The following is a 21278-nucleotide window of genomic DNA, read 5'->3' as shown; positions in this document are numbered from 1 at the left end:
CCATTGTAGCCTCATGGCGTAGTATAATCTATAATGGAGTACAATTGTAAACTTGATTGATTGCATATAATAATAATAATAATAATAATATTTACTAGTACTCACTATTATTATTCAATCCGTTGACTAGTTGCCAAAAAATCACAGGTCAGATTTGCCATTTCATTCAAATTATAATGTTGACTTCACTGCAACACTAACACTAACAGTAGCCTGCCCTGAAATAGTTACCTACGTACCTACCTTCGTATAATTAATCAAATCAAATTCTCCACTTTAACGTACGACCATTAATGACCAACAAGTTGTCGCATTACATAATACAATTATTTTTGGTGTGGTATTTAAAAATAATAATATTTTAATTATAGTAGGTAGTTAAAAGTAATGTAATGATATTTTTGTCTTTTTTTTTTTTTACGTAAAAATAATGATACGATGTAAAGTATAAGTATTTATAGAAAAAATAAAGTATTAGATAAAATGTTTACTTTGTTATTGGACGTCTCAACATAAAAATATATATATTTTCTAACTTGACGGAGGAAATATATTACTGTAAATACGAAAATTTAATTAAATTATAATTATTAAATAATTTTAAAATATATTAGTAAAAATAATTATTATATAATTAAAAAATATATTAATAAAATAATTATTGTATAATAAAAAAATCTTCAAACTTTTTTTTGATTGAATATTTGTTTCTATGTTTGGATGGTTGCATTGTGCATTCATTACATATAAGTTTGTGTTTCTATTTTTCAAGATTATGAAATAAAAATATATTTCAATTCAAATTATTATTATTATTATTATTATTATACTTAAGACTATGAAAGCAGGCGAAGCAGTCCCTCATAATATATTGGAACACTATCAGCAGTGAATTGAAGATCCAATCTGTTAAATCATCATGCATTTCATTGCATTGCAGCCTTTTAGTTTTAGTGGGCACAATTCTGTATGTATGTATAAATTATAATTGGAATTTATTAGAATTTTGAATTATATGTGGCCGGGTTGTACTTCCATTTAAACACTGTGCCTACGTAATGGTGATTTATTTTCATAATATTGTGCATGCATGTTTCACATATTTTTGTTTAATAGTCATCATCGAATAATAATAATAATAATAACCAATATAATTGTATGCTGTTTGGGTTGCCTTTAATTGTTAGTCCTTCTTTAATGTTCTTTGTCCTGGGCCTAGGTTAATCCTATCGGCCCAATAGCGTGAAGCCAAGTATTCAATATTGGGCTTTCGATTGCCTTGTTCATTTGGGCCAACCAATAGCACGGTCCAAATCAAAAACAGGGTGAGTATTTTTCCAAGGTCTTAATAATAATAATAATTATAAGAAGAATAATAATAAATGAATTAAAAAATGAAAATAAGAAATCAAGAATGATAAGCATGGCAATAGTAAATAGTTAATGCTGAGATATCATTGTCACAAATTAAATAGAGACAGCAGAATTTAGAAATTTAATTTGGTTGTAATAATCAATTGTTGTTTCTGGTAGTTTCTTGAAAGTCGTTGGCAATTCCAAGCCTACATGCAAATTGCAATGCACCTTTTGCTGTCACATTAAATTTATTTTTATACACACAAAAATGTAGGTATGCATCAATCTGTGAATAATTTTATTTTTATTTTTATTATTTTTTAACAGACACATATATATATATATACACTTTTTTCTTTTTCCCCTTATCAAGAATAGATCAATGCGGACAAAAATATTTTTACCTCATTTATTGCCTATCCATTATCCAATGGTCCTCTCCTATTCCACTTCTTATTTTTGTTTTAGTATATTATTATGCAATTTACAATTAAATATCAATTTCTTTTTTTTTAAAAAAAAAATAATAACTATAATATATTTAAAATTATTACATACACAATTCACTTTCTAGTTAAATAGTACATCTGAAATGTATTTTTCATTTTTTTTCAATAAATAATATTAAATTCAAACTACCTCAAAATTCAAGTTCCATATTTTCATTTACATTGATCTAGAAAAGTACAAACGAAGAGGTTTTATTATTTTTAGCAATTTTCTTCTATGGCCCCTGGATAGAATTTTTAGCAATTAAAAAAAAAATAAAAATTAACATAATATATCTTTTTTAAGTTTTTGTTGGAGTAATGAAATTTATATAAATTAGTAATCTAATTTTTGAATTACATCAATGTATAATCAAATATGTGAGATTCGTCAATTACAGTTATGTAAATAAATAAAAAATCATTTGTAGAAATTTAAACAAGAGTTAAATCATTTTAGTAAAGATGGTGTGAACAATAAAAAGTAACATAGTAAAATAAATACACTTTTTAAACAGAGATATTCTTTATTATGTTATCTCACATATTATAAAAAGTGATATTATTTTTTTTTAATAAAAATATCATATTAATAACTTTTAAAAATAAATAAATAAATAAAAGAGAGAGAGAGAGCCGAAAGATCTTTGGATCTCATTAAGGTTTAGAAAAAACTGTCAAAAACCTTGGGGCCCATCTTTACTCTTTTTACCTTTGAATCCGTCGAACTGGGCCCACGTGGGCCCCATCAGCCCAAATATTAAATGGGCCCAATCATTGCGTTAATAGACTAAACCATAATCTATTGCCCACTACAATATTTTATACAATATGTTTAGCCAATAATGTGTTTATTTCGTAATTTTGACTTATTTTTTCATCTTCAATTTCTTAATATTCAATGTTAATAAAGTATTTATTATTTTCATCCTATATATTGTCAAAATCATCTACAATATTTTTTATTGTATATATAATTAGTGGAACCCTAATCGAGTGCCCAACGTGGATTATTGCTTTACCACCATAGATGTACAACAAACTTTACATATTAAATTTCAGACCTGAATATATATATATATATATATATGTTGCGTGATTATTGTATTTAAAATAAAATAATATATTTTGACAATGATGGTTAAATAAAAATAAAATAAAAGTTACTGTTCTAATGTGGGCAGTAAATTTCAGTGAAAAGGACCAAACCCCCAAAATGGACATCCACACTGTGGGATTACTTTCATATATCATCGCAATTGAGTCTACCAGTTTCGGACAACAAAAAATTTTCTTACATCACTTGCAATCGATGTCACAAATTAATTTATTTGTCTAAAAAATAAAAATAGAAATCGTCTTTATCTTAATAGGAAAAGAAATTAACATGATGGGTTGAAAAGATTGGTCAGAAGGAGAAATAAGGTTAAGTGGTGGGTCCCATCTACAAATTTAGGGTTTAGGTGGGTCCCGCCGGCTTTTGTTGACGTGTCCACAGTGGGTCAAGATTTCCAACGGTAAAGAAACGCCCCACCGCGATCTGACCGTCGGTTTGTCATCCGACGGCTCAGATCAATTTATTGCGTTACGAGAAGGGTAAATAGGCGGCGATGTGGACGCGCCGTATATAATGGACGCGTGGGACCCAATCGCGCACAGCCCGGATGGAGCGCGCGGGCGGCTTACGTCTACACGTGGCGATGTAATGAGTGACGTCGTCTGTGTCATACAAGGACCACCAATGAGGTGGCGCCACGTGGATTACGGTAGGATAGGGTAGGCGGCGGAAGAAATGAAATTTCGAATCCAATATATATCACCGTCTACTTTCAGATATTTTTACTTTTTTTTTTTTTCAAATATATTATTCATTATGGCCTCTTTTATATAGTAGGCGTTACACTAAAATGTAAATAGAAAAAAAAAAAAAAAGGGACATTATATTATATAAGTTTACAAAGTAAATATTTTCAAATTCAGTCTTTACAAAATAATAATATTTTAATTATAATTAATAATTAAAAATAGTGTAGTAATATTTTTGTCTTTATTATTATTTTTATTTTTTTTATAAAAGCAATGATGTGATGTAAACTAATGATATTTGTGAAAAAAAAAAATATTTAATAAAATTTTTACTTTGTAAATGAACGTTTCAAAATAAAAATATAAATATTTTTTAACTTTGACGGATAAAATATTTGATTAACTAATAAGTGTCCATTTTTGAGGAATAGCATTGGTTTCATTACCAATATATTGGAAAGACTTTTATCGTTTTATAGACATATAAGTTGATTTTTGAACTATTTAAGATTTGCATCAAAATAAATTTATAAATTCAGATGATGTACTTTTGTTATTTAGACGTTATATTTTATACTTTTTTATAAAATACTATAATATTAGATATTATTCAAAAAAGAAATTGAATTAAATTCTAAATCAAATGCAAGCTGAAGAAATGCACCTTAAACGAACAAGTTTAATGTCAAACGTAAACAAGTCTATAATCCACATTATCCTTAGCTTTCTAATCTAAACACATTTCCTTCATTTAATATACAAGCAATACTTCTAGTGTGACTTTCCCGTCGGACCTGGTTTGCAAGGTATTAGGTTCGGCCGGAAATTTATCCAGTACGCACTTTCGAGTAGCGGCTGCGAGTTTCCACGTCATTCAAAAAATAAATACATATATATATATATATAAGCAATACTTTATGTGTAAATTATGTGTCAATTGTCACTGTAATTTTACGAATGATAAGAGTAAAGTAAGAAGAATAGTTTGAGAATTCATTGCATATGGTAATTCTTCAATGTGTTTGTGAATTCCTATTTATTATTTTCGTACTTTTTTTTTTTTTTGGCTATAGAGAATATTTTCTTATTTTGAATTTTTTATATTATAAAAACCTTCATTATCATATATTTTCAGTTAGCTTTGCTCGATTTATAGGCTTTTAATTTAGTGAATTCCATCGTATTTGGGCATAAATATAAATAACAAAATATTTAGTTTAAATTAAAATTGAAATATTGAATTTTAATGTTTAAATGCGACGATGATATTAATAATAATTCACACTACAATAATAGAAATCATCAGCACCACAATTTCTAGGCCTACATCTATATGTATTATTCATTACTATCATTTGCAAAGCCGCTATTTTTTTTTTTAAAAAAAAAAATATTAATTTCACATGCTTCTTCAATATAATTATATATTTCTTATATCATGATATAAGAGTTATATTTATTTTTTATACAAAAATTAAAAAAATATTGTATTATAATGATGGTGGGTAGATTCTTAGATTAAAAACAAGTTTGTCTTTTAATTTAATTTGTAATAAGATAGTACTTGTGTAAATAAGTGTTATTGAAAAATTATCTGTAACGAGCAGTGGATAGATATATATATTTTTTTGTAAAAATTCTATCAAATGACTATTTAATAAAAAATACAAAATATATATATACATAAATTATATCCGTTTGACAATATTTTTTAATTGCAATTATTATTGAATATAAAAAATAAATACTTTCTCTGTCTAAATAATTATGTCACAAGTCACTATTTGAAAATAGTAGAAAATCAAAATGAAATAAAAGGAAACACACCAATAAATTTATTTGGTTGTGTTCTTGTACCTTTTGGTGTTTTATATATTAATATAAATATATAAAAAAGTAAATAGAAATATTATTCGGTTATATTTATCTTTTGTGTAATTGTATTTAATATTAAATATATTTTTATATTTGTATAATTTTATACAAATATTATATTAGTATTATAAGATACTAATATAAATATTTTTATATATATATTTTTAATTTATATTATATTTTAATATAATAATTAATATTCAAATATTAACGTACAATCAATAATATACTGATTTGTTCACATCCTCAAGTCGGACGAGTCATGAAACAAATAATACTAAGTAAGAAATAATAATAATAATAATAATTATTATAATTATAATGGTATTATTATGATTTTTTAAAAATAAAGTAGTTAAGCTAGCAAGCAGTAGTATTACAATTACAACGTGAATCATTGAACGACCCGTACAATTATTTGGAGGTTCGTAGATGCATACATACATATGACATGATAATAAATATTCTTCATTCATCGCATATGTACTATTTCTTCTTTAAAAATTGTACGCCAACCAAGTCACATTTATTTTACTGATTACTTAATATTAAAAATATTTTTATATTTACATAATTTTTCTATAAATATCCTTTTATAGTACTATAAGATACTGATATAAATATTTTTATATATTTTTTTAATTTATATTACGTTTTGATATAATAATTAATACTATTAAAAAGTTAATACACAAAAAGTAAATAAGATATTTAGAATCGAACGAAATAGTAGTATTCTTTGTTATAATATAAAATTAAATATTTTGTATTATTTTCACCTGTTGTTCTATTACAAAGTAATAATTTCAAAAATACTTTATTTTTTTATAAATATTTCTATTTTATCATTACATTATTATTTTTATAAAAAAAAAATAAATAAATAAGTAAAATTTTGTTTACACTATTTTTAACATTAAGTATGTGTTTGTTTGGGGGTTTGGATTTTGAGTTGGAATTTGAATAGTAAAAATTTTAAATTTGAATAGTTGTATGATGTGATAGGTGTTGATGTGAGATTTTGAATATAAAATTGATTTTTAGTATAATGTAAAAAATAAAAAATAGGTATTTGATTTGATATTTTTGGGAAAAAAAATAGGATGAATAGTGAAAATGAAATCCAATCCCCCAAACAAACACACCCTTACTACAATTTTTTTTTTTTTTAAAATATATAGATAAGTAAAATATTGAACTTGTTTAAACAACAATTTTGAATACACTATTCAATTTTATTTTTTTTAAAGAACAATATATATATATACAAAACATTACATTAAGGACTAATTTTTTAAAGCGAGCCTAGTCTTTTTTTTTTTTTTTTAATAACATGAGAATTCGCTACCCAAAAGTGCGCACTGGATAAACTCACGGCCGAACCTAATATCCTGCAGACCAAACTCGACGGGAAAGTCACACTAGGCGAACCATGTTTGACAAGTGACCTGAGGCGTCAGGGGTTTAAACCCATAATCTCACGGTCACACGTCCAACCCCTACACCACCTGGTCATCCTTCACCGGAAAGCGAGGCTAGTCTTATTTCGACTTTATATAGATATCCATATATAAATACAATCATTTTAAGTTTAGGCTATCCAATTACGGGACACTTTTTTCACATTTTATTTATTCAAATACCTTAACTATATAAAAATTAATTTCCAAATTAGGAGATCCTAAAGAAGGTGGATGGGAGGAGAAGCTTTACACCGTTGATAAGAGCAGAGCCATATGATGAACGGCTCGATTTACTCGGGACCTGAAGTCCCGGAAAGTGCCGTATTATCAATCTAGGTTTATTCGAGTCCGTTGGCCCGTTGTATCCCTATTCCCTAACCCATTTTACCCAAAAACTCTCTCTCTCTCTCTCTCGTCGCCCTCTTCCTCAACCTTATTCATTTTCCCTCTGAAGAGATCTCTGCAAGTTTTTTTTTTTCAATCTCGGTGAAGTTCACTGACTATGTGAGAGAGAGGATTTGCAGAAGTAGGAATGGCATATATGTGCACAGACAGTGGAAATCTAATGGCGATTGCGCAGCAAGTCATCAAGCAGAAGCAGCAGCAGCAAGAGCAGCAGCAACAGCACCACCAGCAGCTCCTGCCAATCAACTCCTTCTGCGTCAATCCATGGCTTCCGACGACATCTTCCGCCGCGGCGGCGGCGGCTACTCCCCTCACTTATGGCCTCACCGCCGGATTCGCCGATCCATTTCAGGTACCGGCGGGAGCGGAAGCGGCTGAGGCTGGATTTCAGTTCCCAAACCTGGATCACCACTCCGGTGGATTCCGATATACAGACCTATGCGGCGGACCAGGCGGCGAGTTCGACTCCGACGAGTGGATGGAGAGCTTAATGGGCGGCGGCGGCGGCGGCGGAGATTCGACGGAGAGCTCCAACCCCCAACCGGATTGCGAGGCTTGGCAGACTAGTTCCGAGTTCACTCACCTCTACCCTACCGATCCGTTCCCGAGTCGACTCAGCATTAACTCGTCCGCCGCCGCCGCCCCTTCCGATCTCAACAGAGTTATCTTCTCCGAGCCTCCTCCGCCGTCCTCCGTCTGGCTCCCGCCGGCCTCCGCTCCCCTACCATCAAAGCAACCACCCTCCGTGGTAGAACCTACTCCAGCTACCGGCAAAAACGACGTCGCAGCGACCGCCGAAGCTTCCACTAGCTCGCCAGAAGCTTCCCCTAAAGTGAAGCCAATTTTGAAATCCCTAATCGACTCCGCGCGCCTCTCCGAATCCGACCCCGAAGCCGCCGTGAAATCGCTGATCCGCCTCCGCGAATCGACCTCGCAGACCGGAGATCCTCTGGAGCGAGTGTCGTATTACTTCTCAGAAGCTCTCCGCAGCAGAATATCCCAACAATTGGAGGGCACCGCCGCCGCCGTCTGCGACTCCATCTCCGAAGAGTACACTCTATCCTACAAGGCTTTCAACGACGCCTGCCCCTACTCCAAATTCGCTCATCTCACGGCCAATCAATCCATCCTCGAAGCCACCGACAAGGCCACAAAAATCCACATAGTCGATTTCGGAGTCGCGCAGGGAATCCAATGGGCGGCTTTTCTTCAAGCACTGGCGACCCGCCCCAACGGAAAACCCGAACGGATCCGCATTTCCGGCATCCCTGCGCCGGCGTTGGGCGTCTCTCCGGCATCGACGCTTCTAGCCACGGGAAACAGGCTCCGAGACTTCGCGAAGCTTCTAGATCTGAACTTCGAGTTCGAGGGGGTCTTGACGCCCGTCGAAGAACTGAATACATCCAGTTTCAAAGTCGAACCAGATGAGGCTGTGGCGGTGAACTTCATGCTCCAATTGTACAATCTTCTAGACGAGAGCAATCAAGGAGTGGAGGCAGCTCTCAAGCTAGCAAAATCATTGAATCCCTGCGTCGTCACTCTGGGTGAGTTCGAGGTGAAATTGAACGGCGTGGGGTTTCTACACAGGTTCAAGAACGCCCTAAAGTACTACACCGCAATCTTCGAGTCGCTGGAGCCGAACCTCGGCCGTGACTCGGCGGAGCGCCTCCAGACCGAGAGTCTACTGCTAGGGCGGCGAATCGGGCGGGTGGTTGGGGGAGAAGGAGAAGGAAGAAGGGCTCGAATGGAGGACAAGGAAGGGTGGAGGGTACTGATGGAAGGGGCGGGGTTTCAGCCGTTGGTGTTCAGCCATTACGCACTGAGCCAAGCGAGCATACTCCTGTGGAACTACAGTTACAGCGCGATGTACAAGCTTGTTGAGTCTACTCCACCTGGCTTCCTCTCTTTGTCTTGGAATGATGTACCTATTCTCACTGTCTCTTCATGGCGCTGAGCTCATCAATTTGGTTGGTTGGTTGGTTGATTTCTTCCTTTCTTTTTAATCAATCAGTCACACACTCTGGATCAATCTCTACTGGTTTGGAATAGAAAAGATGAATTATTTACTGCTCATTTTGCTCTGCAATTGCCTGCCTGCTGCTGATACTATAGTATACTCTCTTCCATTTCCATTTGGATTTTCAAGTCATGAATGAATTATCTAGAATTGAGCTGTCCATGTTCTTAGTGTAGAGATGGGATTTATTAGGTAGTAGTTTTGAAGGGTGAATCTTATGAAATTTTGGGTTAGTTGTTGATATGGTAATGCTTTGATATAAATCTTTTGACCTTTAGTTTTTGTTTCAACAGTTTGGTTGCTTCTTACATTAGAGAAGAGTAGCCGTGCCCGTAGTTGTCTGGAATGATTTATTAGCATTAAAAATCAGTTGTTGCTTTTAAATTTTAAGGAAGTGTGATTGTCATCAGCACAGGGAAAATATGCATGGCTTAATAATTAATAGTGCAATACAATAAAAGAGTGTGGTTTGTTTTGTCAGCTACAAAGAAAAGAGTGATGTGAACTCTTTCGGTTAGGGATGCTTGTAATATTAGATTAGAGAGAAGTGGGTATTAATAGTAGTATAATATTTCCATTCCATGTGCTGCAGTGCAAGAGAGGAGGGGTGGGGCGGGGTGGGGTTGGGGTCAAAATGTCATTTTCAGTCAGGTTTGTGCTGAACAACTGGGGTCTCTCTACAGACAATGACCTGTTAGAAGTATGGCCTCTGGTGCATCTCTATCTACCTATCTTTCTTTACCATTTTGCCATGTCTAGGAATAGCTCTTGGCTTTGCCCTCTGCTCTGGGGAATTACTGTGCTTGATAAATGCCTATTTATTTATGGGGTTGTCATTTTCATTCTGCACACAGGGTTTTTATTATTGCTTCTCTCACTTTCTTGTCACAAGTGAAAGAAGCAGAAAACTCTGCAGTCTTGAATTACCCTCCCACCCTCAAATGATATAAATAATCAAGATTGAGCCCTGCTGCAGGTGTGCCACTGTTGCATGTAGTTGCCATTTCATTTACTTGCATGATTTTATGTTGTAAAAAGGGGTCATTGATTCATGGCCATAGACTGGCTTCATGGGCCATTTGCAAATGATTAATGAGGCATTCAGAAAAAACCCTGATGATATTTTTGCTTTCTTGGTATTTTATTATACGTTCTTGATGTAACTATTAGTTCTGTGACCCCTCATCCCCACCCACCCCACCCACTGCTTAAATGCATCATATCCACTACAGGAAGTAACCTTAGGAAGGATTATGGCCGTTGTTAGTGATTTAGTACAACAGTGGTCAAATATGAATGTCCGGTTGAAGCCGTTTCTAAGTGGCTGTGCTGTGCTGTGCATGAAACTTAAAGATGAGATAGCAGCAGTTTTATTCTATTGAAAAGGGGACAGTTTTCTTCAAAATTCAAAGGCCAATATTTTTCCACGGTAGGTATTATATAATGTACGAGACTTTTAAGGAAGTTTTTAATGTATTTCATTTGGGAATGATGGATCTACTACAAATAGTTGCTCAGTTGGTCTAAAACAACCCTCATTACTAATTAACTATATCGACTGCATTGACGAACGAAGAAGTTGATTGAATTATAGCTTATTTAAGGGCTGATCTATCAGCCCACTTTATGGGCTTACCAATTTTACAAAATGGTAGCCCCACCTTGCGTCATTAAAGCCCAATTTGGACGTATATAAACCGAATTCATTCAAGTAGCAGTCCTGTAATATCAAATCTAACAGCACCACTTTGCCGTGGTCAAACACCATTTTTATTTTATTTTTTATGTGTAACTTGGCTGATCCTAATAGCCTCTGAAAACTAAATTTGACAAGATAAATCAGAAAACATGTCTAGCAAACAAGACGTGAAGACTGTGAATACATTTTAATATAGATAGTTTAAATAGCTATATCAATTGTTAGTATGTAGATTTTCTATATATATTAAATATAGATAGTTTAAATAGCTATATAAATTGTTAGTATGTAGATTTTCTATATTATAATATATCCTATGTTATAGATTTATACTTGATATGCTATTAATATTGTGTTGCTTAAATATAATGGAAGGTAGCCTAACAAACAAGAATTGTGGATCAAACACGTGGGCAATGGCTGGAAAACATTTGTCCAAACATCAAGCCCGATGATACACGCGTGAAGCTGTCCGAACTCCATGTCTGTCATCTCTGCTACTTAATAATAATAATTTTATCAATTAGATGTTAATCGTTGAACGATCATTCCACACTTCCATTCCATAGATCTTACTGGAAGAAAGGGAAACATGCTGAACTACGCACTGAGATCGGGTAGAGCACTGCCTCTACAGCAGCACGGATACAATAATCTTACCAACAAGATCAAGCCTTCTTGTGGCGTGAGATTTGCATCATCATCTCAATCTCAGGATAACAACAAGGATCCAAAGTCCAAAACCTCGTGAGATTGCTATGTTATTGCTTTTTGAGAAATCACGAGATTTTAGATCATTAAGTTGTGTGTTTTGTTTTGTTTTGATTTGGGTATTTGGTTATTTATTAGGGATACCATGTCTTCATTTGGGGAAGGATACACAACAAGGTCTGAGGAAGAGGGATTTGGTGGAATCCATGGCGGAAACCAATCCCCTAATAATAGTGAAAAGAATTCGTCTACAGCAGGTGGTACTACAAACATCCTAACTTATTTTTGCAGTTAGTTGTATTTTGTAATGATGTGTTTTAATTGGCAATCATGATTTGATTTCATGAAACAGAATTTGACGAGAGTCAAGGGAGTGATGTGAAAGAGAAAGAAACATCTAGACACCAGACCAAGACAACACAATCCTAAACGGCTACCTACATTATTATAATCTTTTTTTTTTAATTATTTTTTATGTAATAATGACGCGCCGCTACGACGCACGTATCATATTTCTTTCGAGTTATTTGTGGTTTATTTTAAGAGAGACTCATAATTGCCTTCAAATTAACTACTATAATAATGCAACTGGTTGAAATTGAAAAATAAACATACCTGTACGGTGTTTATGGATGCCACAATTCCATTGCTCCTTCATGGCAATGATCACCATGCTCTGGGCCATGTGACGAAGGCTCTTTAAAGAGGAGTGGGGCTACAATGGCTGCTCTGGGATATCTATCATTTCTGGTTACCACGTCAGTGATCTTATCTTTGATGCACTTCTCCACTGCGTCGCTTGCATTTTCATCCAACTTTAACCCAAGAAGAGACAGACAGTCTTCTTGGAATTTCTTGTCCTCTGAGGACAATATCAGCCCTGAAATTGTCTTGGCCAGATCAGGTGCATAGCTGCAAATCTGTACCAATTTCGCCATCAGAAGATCAATTACTATTAACAATTCTTGAAAGCCATAGTGCTGATACTGTTTTAGACATGGGATAAATATACCTTGGCTGCGTGCTGACTGAGCAAAACTTCACCACTCTTCTCCTTCAGATCGTTCAATGCAAGCTTGACAGCTCTGGTGGTAAGATATTTGTCCCTTGTGTTCTTTCTTGCCAGAGGCTGCATCAATGCTGTGTCTGCAAGTTGAGGAAGAGCAAATGGAGATATGATATGATGGGATGTGTAAAATATTTCCAGGAATTTTGAGGATATTGTTCACTATATCTGTGGAGCACAATATCAATGTGAACGCCTGGTGGCAAGTTCTCCCATTCGACTAAAGTGGCACCATCTTGATCTTCAAAACTCTTTAAAGCCAACCCATATTTTTTCCAGTCGAAGCTGGACAAAGCCTCTAGGCATGACTGGGATATTGAGCAGTGGGAGAAATCTCTGAAGTACAAGACCTGAATGCAAGTAATTATTACAAAAGATTTAAGATATTCAGTAAGGAAGAAACTTCCGATTGGGATTGAGTGTGGGCGTAGATAATGGAAGCAATGAACCTCTGTCTTTTGGCTGCATAGATCGAGGCAGGAGGGCTGAGCAGGTATTGATAGCTCACTAATGATAATCACAACTTCCATAACTTGTTCGCCACATCGTTTGCGATATGGACTGCAAGCTATTCCAGCACCAACTTTGGGATCCTTGCTGAAAGATTTCTCGAGATCAAAGCAAGTTATGATGTATTCCAAAAATATACAAAGAAACCAAATCAACATTAAATTGTGATCAATGGAGAGAACCCTATAGAAAGTAACTCACAGATTGTCAAGATGTGATCAACAAAGGAAAGGACCATGTTGTATCTCATTTTATGCAATGTTCAGGTATTGAGTAAAGGTATATAACACCTAGAAGTATTAGTGTATTGGTCTTGAAAGGAGAATGCAGGTAGAAAGCCAAGCTGCAACGGTAGTCATTTAAATACATTTTCAAGGAAAGAAGGAATGAAACAACTTCAACATTAATTACAAAATAATGCACCAATCTTCCTTCCTAGCGATCAATAAACAACCTAGTAATAATGTAGAATATGAGAAAACATGTAGCTGTAGCAAAGATGAGAGATTTTTAAGGACTGAAGCTCATAGAGAAATGCTACATGCATACTCACTTACAATATATTGCCAGAAGTAATAGGAAAGAATCATGCAATGAAAGATAAAACTGCAGTCATGAAAAAGCATTCAACTCCTACTAAAGTATCAAAATGCACACTGGGGATCTACAGATCTTGATTGACATGAGTGTGACGAAATAACATTTGTTAAACTTAGAAGAAAACTGAAAAATAGACCTACCCAGTTGAGAAGCAAGATTGGCAAGCTTCAATCAGTCTGTTGCCATGCTTGGAGACATAATCCAGAAATGCCAACTTCAGTTGCTCGATATTATTCGTTGTATCCATAGGCATGTCACTGCATGCACCTTGCAGAATAATGCTTTTACACCCTGATTCCTCATTGCCACCAGCTATAACAGAAAATTCAGCTGCAATCTTCTGAAGGAAAACAAGAACGGCTGAGAAGGCATTAGATATCGAATTCGACCAATACCCAAGTTATGTCAATAATTTCATTTCTCAAATGATATCATTTATGTCTTTAAGTACTGAAAAACTACCAGTATGATGATTTTCACCAAGTTGACCCTAATGATACTCAACAGCAAAAATCATTAATACTTTTAAGGCTTTGGTGGATGATTTTCTTTGGGCTAATCTTATGGGTTTTTTTAAAGCCAAAAGCCTCATGATATAATGAAAAGAGTGTTCGATAAATGATCCATCTAATAAGGTGTGGTAATATATATTCCAAAATAGCATTTTTGGGTCTTTTATCATGTGGACATTGCCAAGTTGAATCATGTACATCAGAAGAATCAGTTAGTTCAATCATTATATGAATGAACATCTTATGTATTAGTATGATGGGTGCATGACTTTAGTGGAGAATAGATTCTGGTCACCTAATTTCGAGGTCAATGCTACCTGTAATTGAACTTCAGAAACTGTTCAAAACAATATGAAGATTAAAAAGAGTAAAACTTACCGCCGTTTTCAGAATAAGCATCTGGGGAAACAAAAAAGTAAATGGATTGAGTATCCAACAAATTATTTCAATAAGCCACCTATCAATAATACAGACATATTGACAAAGAATGAAACCTTCCGAATAACTTCTGATAACATTATTACTAGGCTACCATTCTCTTCAAACAATGACAATGATACTTCAGTTCCACTGCACAAAAATAACAAGGTTAATACATAGTGTCAGAATGATTGTGGAAAGCAACTTCTATATTCATAAAAAAGAGCATGACGGATTGCCTGTAATTTGCACCAATCTTTGTCATTGATGGTAGTCTCACCAGTCTTTTTGATGCTTCAACCTCTTTCATGTCGTACTTAAGGAGATGTATTTCTTTATCAGATATGCCTTCAGCAGAAGCCATAATTCGATTCTATCAATGACTAAGGAGATGCATAACCAAAATGTTCCTAAGCTCAACTTTAATTTCCAAGCAAGTTCTTGAAACTTAGTTTTTATAAGACTCAGCTAAGAAATAAAGGAAAAATGACTTTGAAATGTAACTTACTTGTGGTAACAACACAAAGAATTCCATCTGCAACAAGTGATTAAGAACTCAGTACATGATTGACACATAATCTTGAAGATACTGCTTAACATCAGATTGGGAGCAATAAAAGCACTGTTTACATAGGAGTTTTGGAAATAGTAAAAATCTGAATGAAAATAGGTATTTGATGTGATGTAGATAGATGTTAGACGTAATAACTTGTATAGAAAATAAGTTTTTAGTTTAATTTATGTACACAAGAATCCAGATTGTACTAAGGCCATAGTAATAATACTACTACTATAAATCTTCTACACGGCCACAACTTATGAACATAATAATATCAAATCAGCTTGTCAGCAGTAAATGGTTTTTGCTCCAAATAAAAAGTATCTAACTGACAGACTAAAACTCCCCAAAGAATGGCAGTCATATCAACTCAGTTATACACAAATATTTGAATTATAGCACAAATATGTCCATCCATAAGCTCTAATTACCAAAAAAATTCAAGCTGCAAGTAAAACTTCCAAGTTGCAATGAAATAAGTGCAAGGGTACTTCAATTGAGAAAAAGTGCGCGAGTAATAAGTAAAATAGAATGATTAAAAAAGTTTGGCTAGCCATCAATGCATCACAATACAACCAAAAATGAGCAGCTGCATCTGTTACAAATCAGGCCACACAAAAAATGTGTTTGCAATTTACCACCGTAGCTTCTAATCAGTTCTTCTATCACGAGTGTGGATTTTTGTACAACACAACCAGGAGTAAAGAACGTTTTACCCCATTTGTTCATAAAAAAGGGATTATTGGAGCATTTGAACGTCTGAAATTCCTCCAAGGTGCTCCCAATGCCTGTATCAGAAACTGTTGCACAGAAAACACGAAAAGAAAATTCATAAAATGTCCGAAGTTACTGCTGTCATGCACATTCATAGTTATACATTGAAACCCAAAATCCAGCGGTTATGTGCAGTTCCTCATTTCTGGTGATCCTTAGGATCCTTTTTCCGCTCAAAATGATACCAGTTAAAAGAATGCATGCGCGCGCGCGCACACACACACACAGAGACAACAAGACAGCAGAGTTTGGCCATTGAAGGTTATAGTTGAAGATTTCAAAGATGGACTCTAGAAAGCATCGGAATCCAGATCTGTTGAGATAATGAGATATTTACAATATGTTAACGTAAACATTTCTATTCATTGCTTGACCATCAGTATGATCTAATTTTACGTTGCAGCATTTGCATTTGCATTTCCTATTAACAAATGCCGCAGTTATTATGCGTTCCATCAGTTCACATTGGTATATCTAAAGCAACACTGAAATTGTCTTACGTGCCTGAGAATCGAACTAGAGGAGGCGCAGGTGTGAGAGAAACCGATAATCTGCAGACATCGTCTAACAGCCTGCATCTCCGCAACGCACAATAAATCAACTGCAAGTAGAAAATTATTGCAAACCAAATAAGCTAAACAACCAATTTGTAGAAGTAGTAGTGACATTCAACACCGATCCTATGAAACCAGTAAATCTCCAAATAAGAAAAAAAAACAGAAAAAAGCGCTGATGATCTTAGGCAATGAAATCTTCAGAAACGTCGAAACGAAAGTGAACAACAAGTTAACTCACGAATTTGCAGAGCGATTCCACGGAATCCATATCTATCTGGAGAGAGTTCCCGCTCAAACCGACCTCAAAGCACGCAGAAAAGCAACCTCATACATATATAGATATCGGCACCAAACGGAACATACAATAAATGGCTATACAAAGTTTATTTATTAGTTTTCGTTTTTTTATTATTTAAGAAACTTTGACATCATCCCCGCAACGCCCACCCACCACCGACTTAACTCAAACTGACTGCGCTGTAGCGTTAGACCATTTTTTGCTATAATTATAATGCACACTACGTAATGGCTCCGCAAAATCACGCATATATTGACTGTAAGCCTGCAGAAGCTCAACAAACACGCCAATGCAACTTTCATTTTCCGCTTAAAAAAGGTGCCAGCCACCGATTAGCCGGAGTAGCTACTATTCCTGCAGATCTGCTATATACGTGCTTCTTGTTCCATATTTGGATTTGGACGTAACCTGGATCTTCTTTTCCTCTTGGTATCGGCGCCGAGGTGAACATTTATGCGTTACTCCTTTTCCTTCAGTTTCTTGTTCTCTTTCGATTGGCGAATTTTCATTTCTTCTGCGATTTGGTTGATCGTATCATGTTCAGCTTGCAGCACCAGCACTCATTCTACAATTTCGATTTTTTTATTTTTTACAATCCGCAGTGGATTGTATTGGAATCACTTTTGGCTAATTGATAATCAGTTGAAGTTGAAAACATTCACAACCATGTTTAAGAAGAGATCGCAGAATCATCATGACACGGATGCTGCAGAACGAGAAGCTAAGGTACCGCGCGCTAAAATCAATGTTCAGTTAGGGGATAAACCACAAGAACAACATGCGAACATCTTTTTTTTTTTTTTTCTCTCTCTTTTCAATTGAGTTTTCATAGAAAAACAAATCAATTCGTTAGACTGAACCCCAAAATCCAAATACCAGACCTGCAATTAATTGCATAAACTCTAGGAATTAAGGTTGCTGGTGATTTAAGATAACAAGAGACGAATTATCATCCAAAGGCGTATACCTATCACATCCATCCTCCAACCTGATGTAGGGCAGGTTCAACACTGAAAGGGACCTTTCTTGTTGCAGGTTAGGCTATTGAGGGAATCCATTGGACCACTTTCCGGTCGAAGCTTCAAGTTCTGCACTGATGCATGCCTAAGGAGATATTTAGAAGCAAGGAATTGGAATACTAGCAAAGCTCAAAAAATGCTGGAGGAGACCTTGAAGTGGAGGGCAGAATACAAACCAGAAGAAATACGTTGGGTGAGTGCATAATACACAGACACAGACACACACACATCTATATATATATGAATTACTCACCAGCAACTGCTCACAGCGCCATTGATTTTTCACAAATGTCTTTATTCAGCACCAAGTTGAACATGAAGGAGAGACAGGGAAGGCTTACAAGGCTAATTTCTGCGACCGACAGGGGAGAGTTGTTCTCATCCTGAGGCCGGGGAAGCAGGTCAGTCTTCAGATTTTTCTACCGCAAATCGTGTTTCATTTTGATCAAGCGCGCATGTTTCCGAATGATGCAGAACACAAACTCCCATGAGGGCAATATTCGCCATCTTGTGTACAGAATGGAGAATGCGATTCTCAATCTGCCCGAGGGACAAGGGCAAATGACATGGCTCATAGACTTCTCCGGATGGTCATTGAACAACAACATTCCCATTAAGACCGCCCGTGAAATCACCAATATTCTGCAGAATCACTATCCCGAAAGACTTGCAATAGCTATTCTCTACAATCCCCCAAAATTCTTCGAGGCGTTTTGGAAGGTACAAGCTCTCTACCATCTTCATTTCGCCTCTCTCTGCTCTCTTGCATTTCAAATAAAAGTGTAATGAAATTCTACAGGTTGTGAAGATATTCGTGGATCAGAAAACGCATCAGAAACTAAGGTTCATTTACCCGAATAGCAAAGATAGCCAGGAGATAATGATGAGCTTGTTCGACAAGGAGAACCTTCCCAAGGAGTTTGGTGGAAAAGCTACACTGGAATACGACCATGAAGAATCTTCCAGATTAATGGCTCAGGATGACGTCAAGACTGCAATGTTCTGGGGATTAGACAGCGATGAGGCCAATGGAAAGCACAAGAGCCCCGCGCCACCTGCAACCTAACTATCAAAAAAATATGAAATGTTCACTAGCTACAATTCAAATGTCAAACTCCGATAATGGCAAAGACCGAGTAATTTGGAATTACATTAAGTACTTTATACAGCCATTCTCTTCTTATTCATGATATAAACAAGAATGTCGCTGTAATAATAGCATTATCGAGCAAGTCTACTTTCTCGACTTAGAAATGAAGACACCGAAAATGGATTCTCTACTGAAACAAATGATGATAGGAGAGCATACAATAGTTTCGAGTTCATAAATACAAGAGAGACAGCACAGAAGAAGAACCAAAACATGTACTATACAGATTATTCGGTAGATGAAAGTTGCAACCCGTTCAAAGCTCGCTAGAATAAAGGCACTCGTCAACTAGTTGGCGAAGGTTTGGATTCTCTAATGCTGCGGCGACTCTCTCTTTGTCGTTTAACTGCTTGTTAACTGCAGAAGATAGATAACACACAAGTATCAAATATGTTTAGATAATTACTGCTTCATCCGCCAAATTTATATTTATTTTCCATTAACGTCAATTCACCGAAATTATGCTAATACCTTTAATAGCAACCACAATTTTCATTCACCAAAATATTATAACGAATTTTCCAAAATATCCCCGCATAAAATTTTACTTTTACATTGAAATACTATTATGCAAGTATATTTTTAGCACATGGCGGAAGTCTAACTTAAGGAAACTAAGCAGAAGCCATTTTGAAAACCACCCTTTTAGAGTATATTCCTATCTTGTCTTGAAAAATATAGTAGGGAACGAGAATTAATAATATATGGATAGATAAGTTTTCGACAAGTCACCTGATTCCTCGTTTGCATGCGATCCGGGAGCCACTTTTATGTCTACCTGTAAATTCATATCCATTAACCAAGAAACTATTAAATGCTTGCTGCTAAATCCGAATTCACTTCAACGAGCAATTAGAGAAATCTCTTATCATATTCAACTGGCACTTTCAGCGTAAAATAGAATAAGAGAACAGACATATAAACATCGTACGGCAGACAATATTGTTGAAAAGCACAACAGCAAGCTCATTGCAAAATTTCAAAGTTCGGAACTTTGCGTGCGCAATTGTAAACAAATTAGCTGGGGTGATCTTCTCTATTATTAGAAGGCTGTTGTTGAACTGTTTATTTTGTGACAAAAAAAAAAAAAATCCTATTTAAACAACAAACAAGCAGCAGCTATTTACATGTTACAACCACACAAGAACACAACTTCGAGAAACTTCACTACCTCTCCGAGGTACCCTGGAAGCCCTGGAATCTACTTCTAATTCAAGGCTTATAATGATATTTATTGAATCTAGAAATATAATTCATCCAGAAAAAATATCAGTATGCAATGATGATCCACCCAAAGAAAGAACTCACATACACAAACCTTGTAATGTGGGGGAAAGCAATCCTTCAACTTCTCTCTCAAGCACAAGCCGATCACCGTCGCCATGCTACAGTGCTGGATGGTTGGAGTAAAAGTTATCCTACAAATCAACACAACCTTATCAACCCTAAAACCATCGCTCACTATATATATATATATATATATATATAGAGAGAGAGAGAGAGAGAGAGAGAGAGAGAGAGAGAGAGAGAGAGAATCACTGACAGAATGCGGCCGAGCTTCTCGTCAACGGTAATGGACTCCTCAGAAAGCACGCTGAGCTGTTCCAGGGAATAGGGGTGCTCCGGATCTCTTATGTCCTTCACGTAGTGTACTCATCGCCGGTCAAGGATCGCAAGTTAATTCCAAAATCAAAATCAATCGAAGCCTTCAATTTCAAACACGAAACCAAAAAAACGTATAATCTTAACCTAGAAAAAACTACTCTCGGGAGGGGGAAAAGGATATCATAGATTTCGAGGGGATCGACGGCGTCGTCGGTGTGAGGGTCGTCGGTACGGACGACTCTTTCCTTCTTGGCGTGGACCACCGGATTGGCGTTGATCAGACCCAGCGTCATCTCCACCGCCGCTCTCTAGAAATCGCAGCCGAATGACGACGGACTGTGCGGTGCGGTGCTGTGCCCTTTGAGATGCGAGTAGAGAGAAAACGACA

The 21278-nt window shown here is 35.5% G+C and overlaps 5 protein-coding genes across 14 annotated transcripts; 3 read left to right on the top strand and 2 right to left on the bottom strand.

The window, feature by feature from the left end:
- Positions 1-4372: 4372 nt before the first annotated feature.
- LOC127248722 (type 2 DNA topoisomerase 6 subunit B-like) lies at positions 4373-17460 on the bottom strand. Of its 7 annotated transcripts, XM_051271226.1 has the most exons (13): positions 17057-17460; positions 16766-16862; positions 16126-16287; positions 15437-15463; positions 15168-15276; positions 15003-15078; positions 14887-14907; positions 14137-14336; positions 13336-13483; positions 13043-13236; positions 12833-12962; positions 12436-12740; positions 4373-4505 (listed from the first exon to the last, which is right to left on the bottom strand). In XM_051271226.1, the coding sequence occupies exons 1-12, from the start codon at positions 17084-17086 to the stop codon at positions 12447-12449; spliced, it is 1488 nt and encodes a 495-aa protein (XP_051127183.1). In that variant the 5' UTR covers positions 17087-17460; the 3' UTR covers positions 4373-4505; positions 12436-12446. The 7 variants fall into 7 exon arrangements, with proteins under 7 accessions (XP_051127183.1, XP_051127182.1, XP_051127184.1 ...); XM_051271225.1 differs by lacking the exon at positions 4373-4505 and having other exon boundaries at positions 12400-12740; XM_051271227.1 differs by lacking the exon at positions 4373-4505 and having other exon boundaries at positions 12400-12740; positions 14137-14333.
- On the top strand, positions 7353-9466 carry LOC127248721 (SCARECROW-LIKE protein 7-like). The gene has a single exon (XM_051271223.1). The coding sequence runs from the start codon at positions 7521-7523 to the stop codon at positions 9345-9347; it is 1827 nt and encodes a 608-aa protein (XP_051127180.1). The 5' UTR covers positions 7353-7520; the 3' UTR covers positions 9348-9466.
- LOC127248725 (uncharacterized) lies at positions 11373-12387 on the top strand. Of its 2 annotated transcripts, XM_051271235.1 has the most exons (4): positions 11373-11592; positions 11679-11856; positions 11959-12080; positions 12173-12387. In XM_051271235.1, exons 2-4 carry the CDS (start codon positions 11702-11704, stop codon positions 12247-12249), a joined length of 354 nt encoding a protein of 117 aa, XP_051127192.1. In that variant the 5' UTR covers positions 11373-11592; positions 11679-11701; the 3' UTR covers positions 12250-12387. The 2 variants fall into 2 exon arrangements, with proteins under 2 accessions (XP_051127192.1, XP_051127193.1); XM_051271236.1 differs by lacking the exon at positions 11373-11592 and having other exon boundaries at positions 11630-11856; positions 11959-12077.
- Positions 17437-19285, top strand: LOC127248723 (uncharacterized). 3 transcript variants are annotated; one of them, XM_051271233.1, is made up of 6 exons: positions 17437-17559; positions 17719-17842; positions 18152-18328; positions 18438-18536; positions 18610-18855; positions 18935-19285. In XM_051271233.1, the coding sequence occupies exons 2-6, from the start codon at positions 17783-17785 to the stop codon at positions 19199-19201; spliced, it is 849 nt and encodes a 282-aa protein (XP_051127190.1). In that variant the 5' UTR covers positions 17437-17559; positions 17719-17782; the 3' UTR covers positions 19202-19285. The 3 variants fall into 3 exon arrangements, with proteins under 3 accessions (XP_051127190.1, XP_051127191.1, XP_051127189.1); XM_051271234.1 differs by having other exon boundaries at positions 17462-17559; positions 17759-17842; XM_051271232.1 differs by lacking the exon at positions 17437-17559 and having other exon boundaries at positions 17570-17842.
- Positions 19286-19389: 104 nt separating this feature from the next.
- On the bottom strand, positions 19390-21183 carry LOC127248727 (protein AE7-like 1). The gene is made up of 5 exons (XM_051271239.1): positions 21072-21183; positions 20829-20934; positions 20604-20703; positions 20018-20063; positions 19390-19642 (listed from the first exon to the last, which is right to left on the bottom strand). Exons 1-5 carry the CDS (start codon positions 21181-21183, stop codon positions 19542-19544), a joined length of 465 nt encoding a protein of 154 aa, XP_051127196.1. The 3' UTR covers positions 19390-19541.
- Between the last annotated feature and the right edge of the window lie 95 nt (positions 21184-21278).

This window comes from Andrographis paniculata, unplaced genomic scaffold, assembly GCF_009805555.1.
Source record: "Andrographis paniculata isolate CXL003 unplaced genomic scaffold, ASM980555v1 Contig34END, whole genome shotgun sequence".
In the NCBI taxonomy this organism is placed as follows: domain Eukaryota; kingdom Viridiplantae; phylum Streptophyta; class Magnoliopsida; order Lamiales; family Acanthaceae; genus Andrographis; species Andrographis paniculata.
This window is presented reverse-complemented; position numbering and strand designations above follow the sequence as displayed.

Coding starts and splice junctions, on each gene's coding strand:
- LOC127248725 (XM_051271235.1), top strand. CDS start 11,702: ATGCTGAACTACGCACTGAGATCGGGTAGAGCACTGCCTCTACAGCAG. Junction 11,857..11,958: donor GATCCAAAGTCCAAAACCTC/GTGAGATTGCTA, acceptor GTTATTTATTAG/GGATACCATGTCTTCATTTG. Junction 12,081..12,172: donor GAATTCGTCTACAGCAGGTG/GTACTACAAACA, acceptor TTCATGAAACAG/AATTTGACGAGAGTCAAGGG.
- LOC127248721 (XM_051271223.1), top strand. CDS start 7,521: ATGGCATATATGTGCACAGACAGTGGAAATCTAATGGCGATTGCGCAG.
- LOC127248727 (XM_051271239.1), bottom strand. CDS start 21,183: ATGACGCTGGGTCTGATCAACGCCAATCCGGTGGTCCACGCCAAGAAG. Junction 20,935..21,071: donor CGATCCCCTCGAAATCTATG/ATATCCTTTTCC, acceptor GGCGATGAGTAC/ACTACGTGAAGGACATAAGA. Junction 20,704..20,828: donor GAGAAGCTCGGCCGCATTCT/GTCAGTGATTCT, acceptor GTTGATTTGTAG/GATAACTTTTACTCCAACCA.
- LOC127248722 (XM_051271226.1), bottom strand. CDS start 17,086: ATGGATTCCGTGGAATCGCTCTGCAAATTC. Junction 13,484..14,136: donor CAATCTTGCTTCTCAACTGG/GTAGGTCTATTT, acceptor GAAATCTTTCAG/CAAGGATCCCAAAGTTGGTG. Junction 13,237..13,335: donor TATGCAGCCAAAAGACAGAG/GTTCATTGCTTC, acceptor ACTTGCATTCAG/GTCTTGTACTTCAGAGATTT.
- LOC127248723 (XM_051271232.1), top strand. CDS start 17,570: ATGCGTTACTCCTTTTCCTTCAGTTTCTTGTTCTCTTTCGATTGGCGA. Junction 17,843..18,151: donor CTGCAGAACGAGAAGCTAAG/GTACCGCGCGCT, acceptor TTCTTGTTGCAG/GTTAGGCTATTGAGGGAATC. Junction 18,537..18,609: donor TCCTGAGGCCGGGGAAGCAG/GTCAGTCTTCAG, acceptor CGAATGATGCAG/AACACAAACTCCCATGAGGG.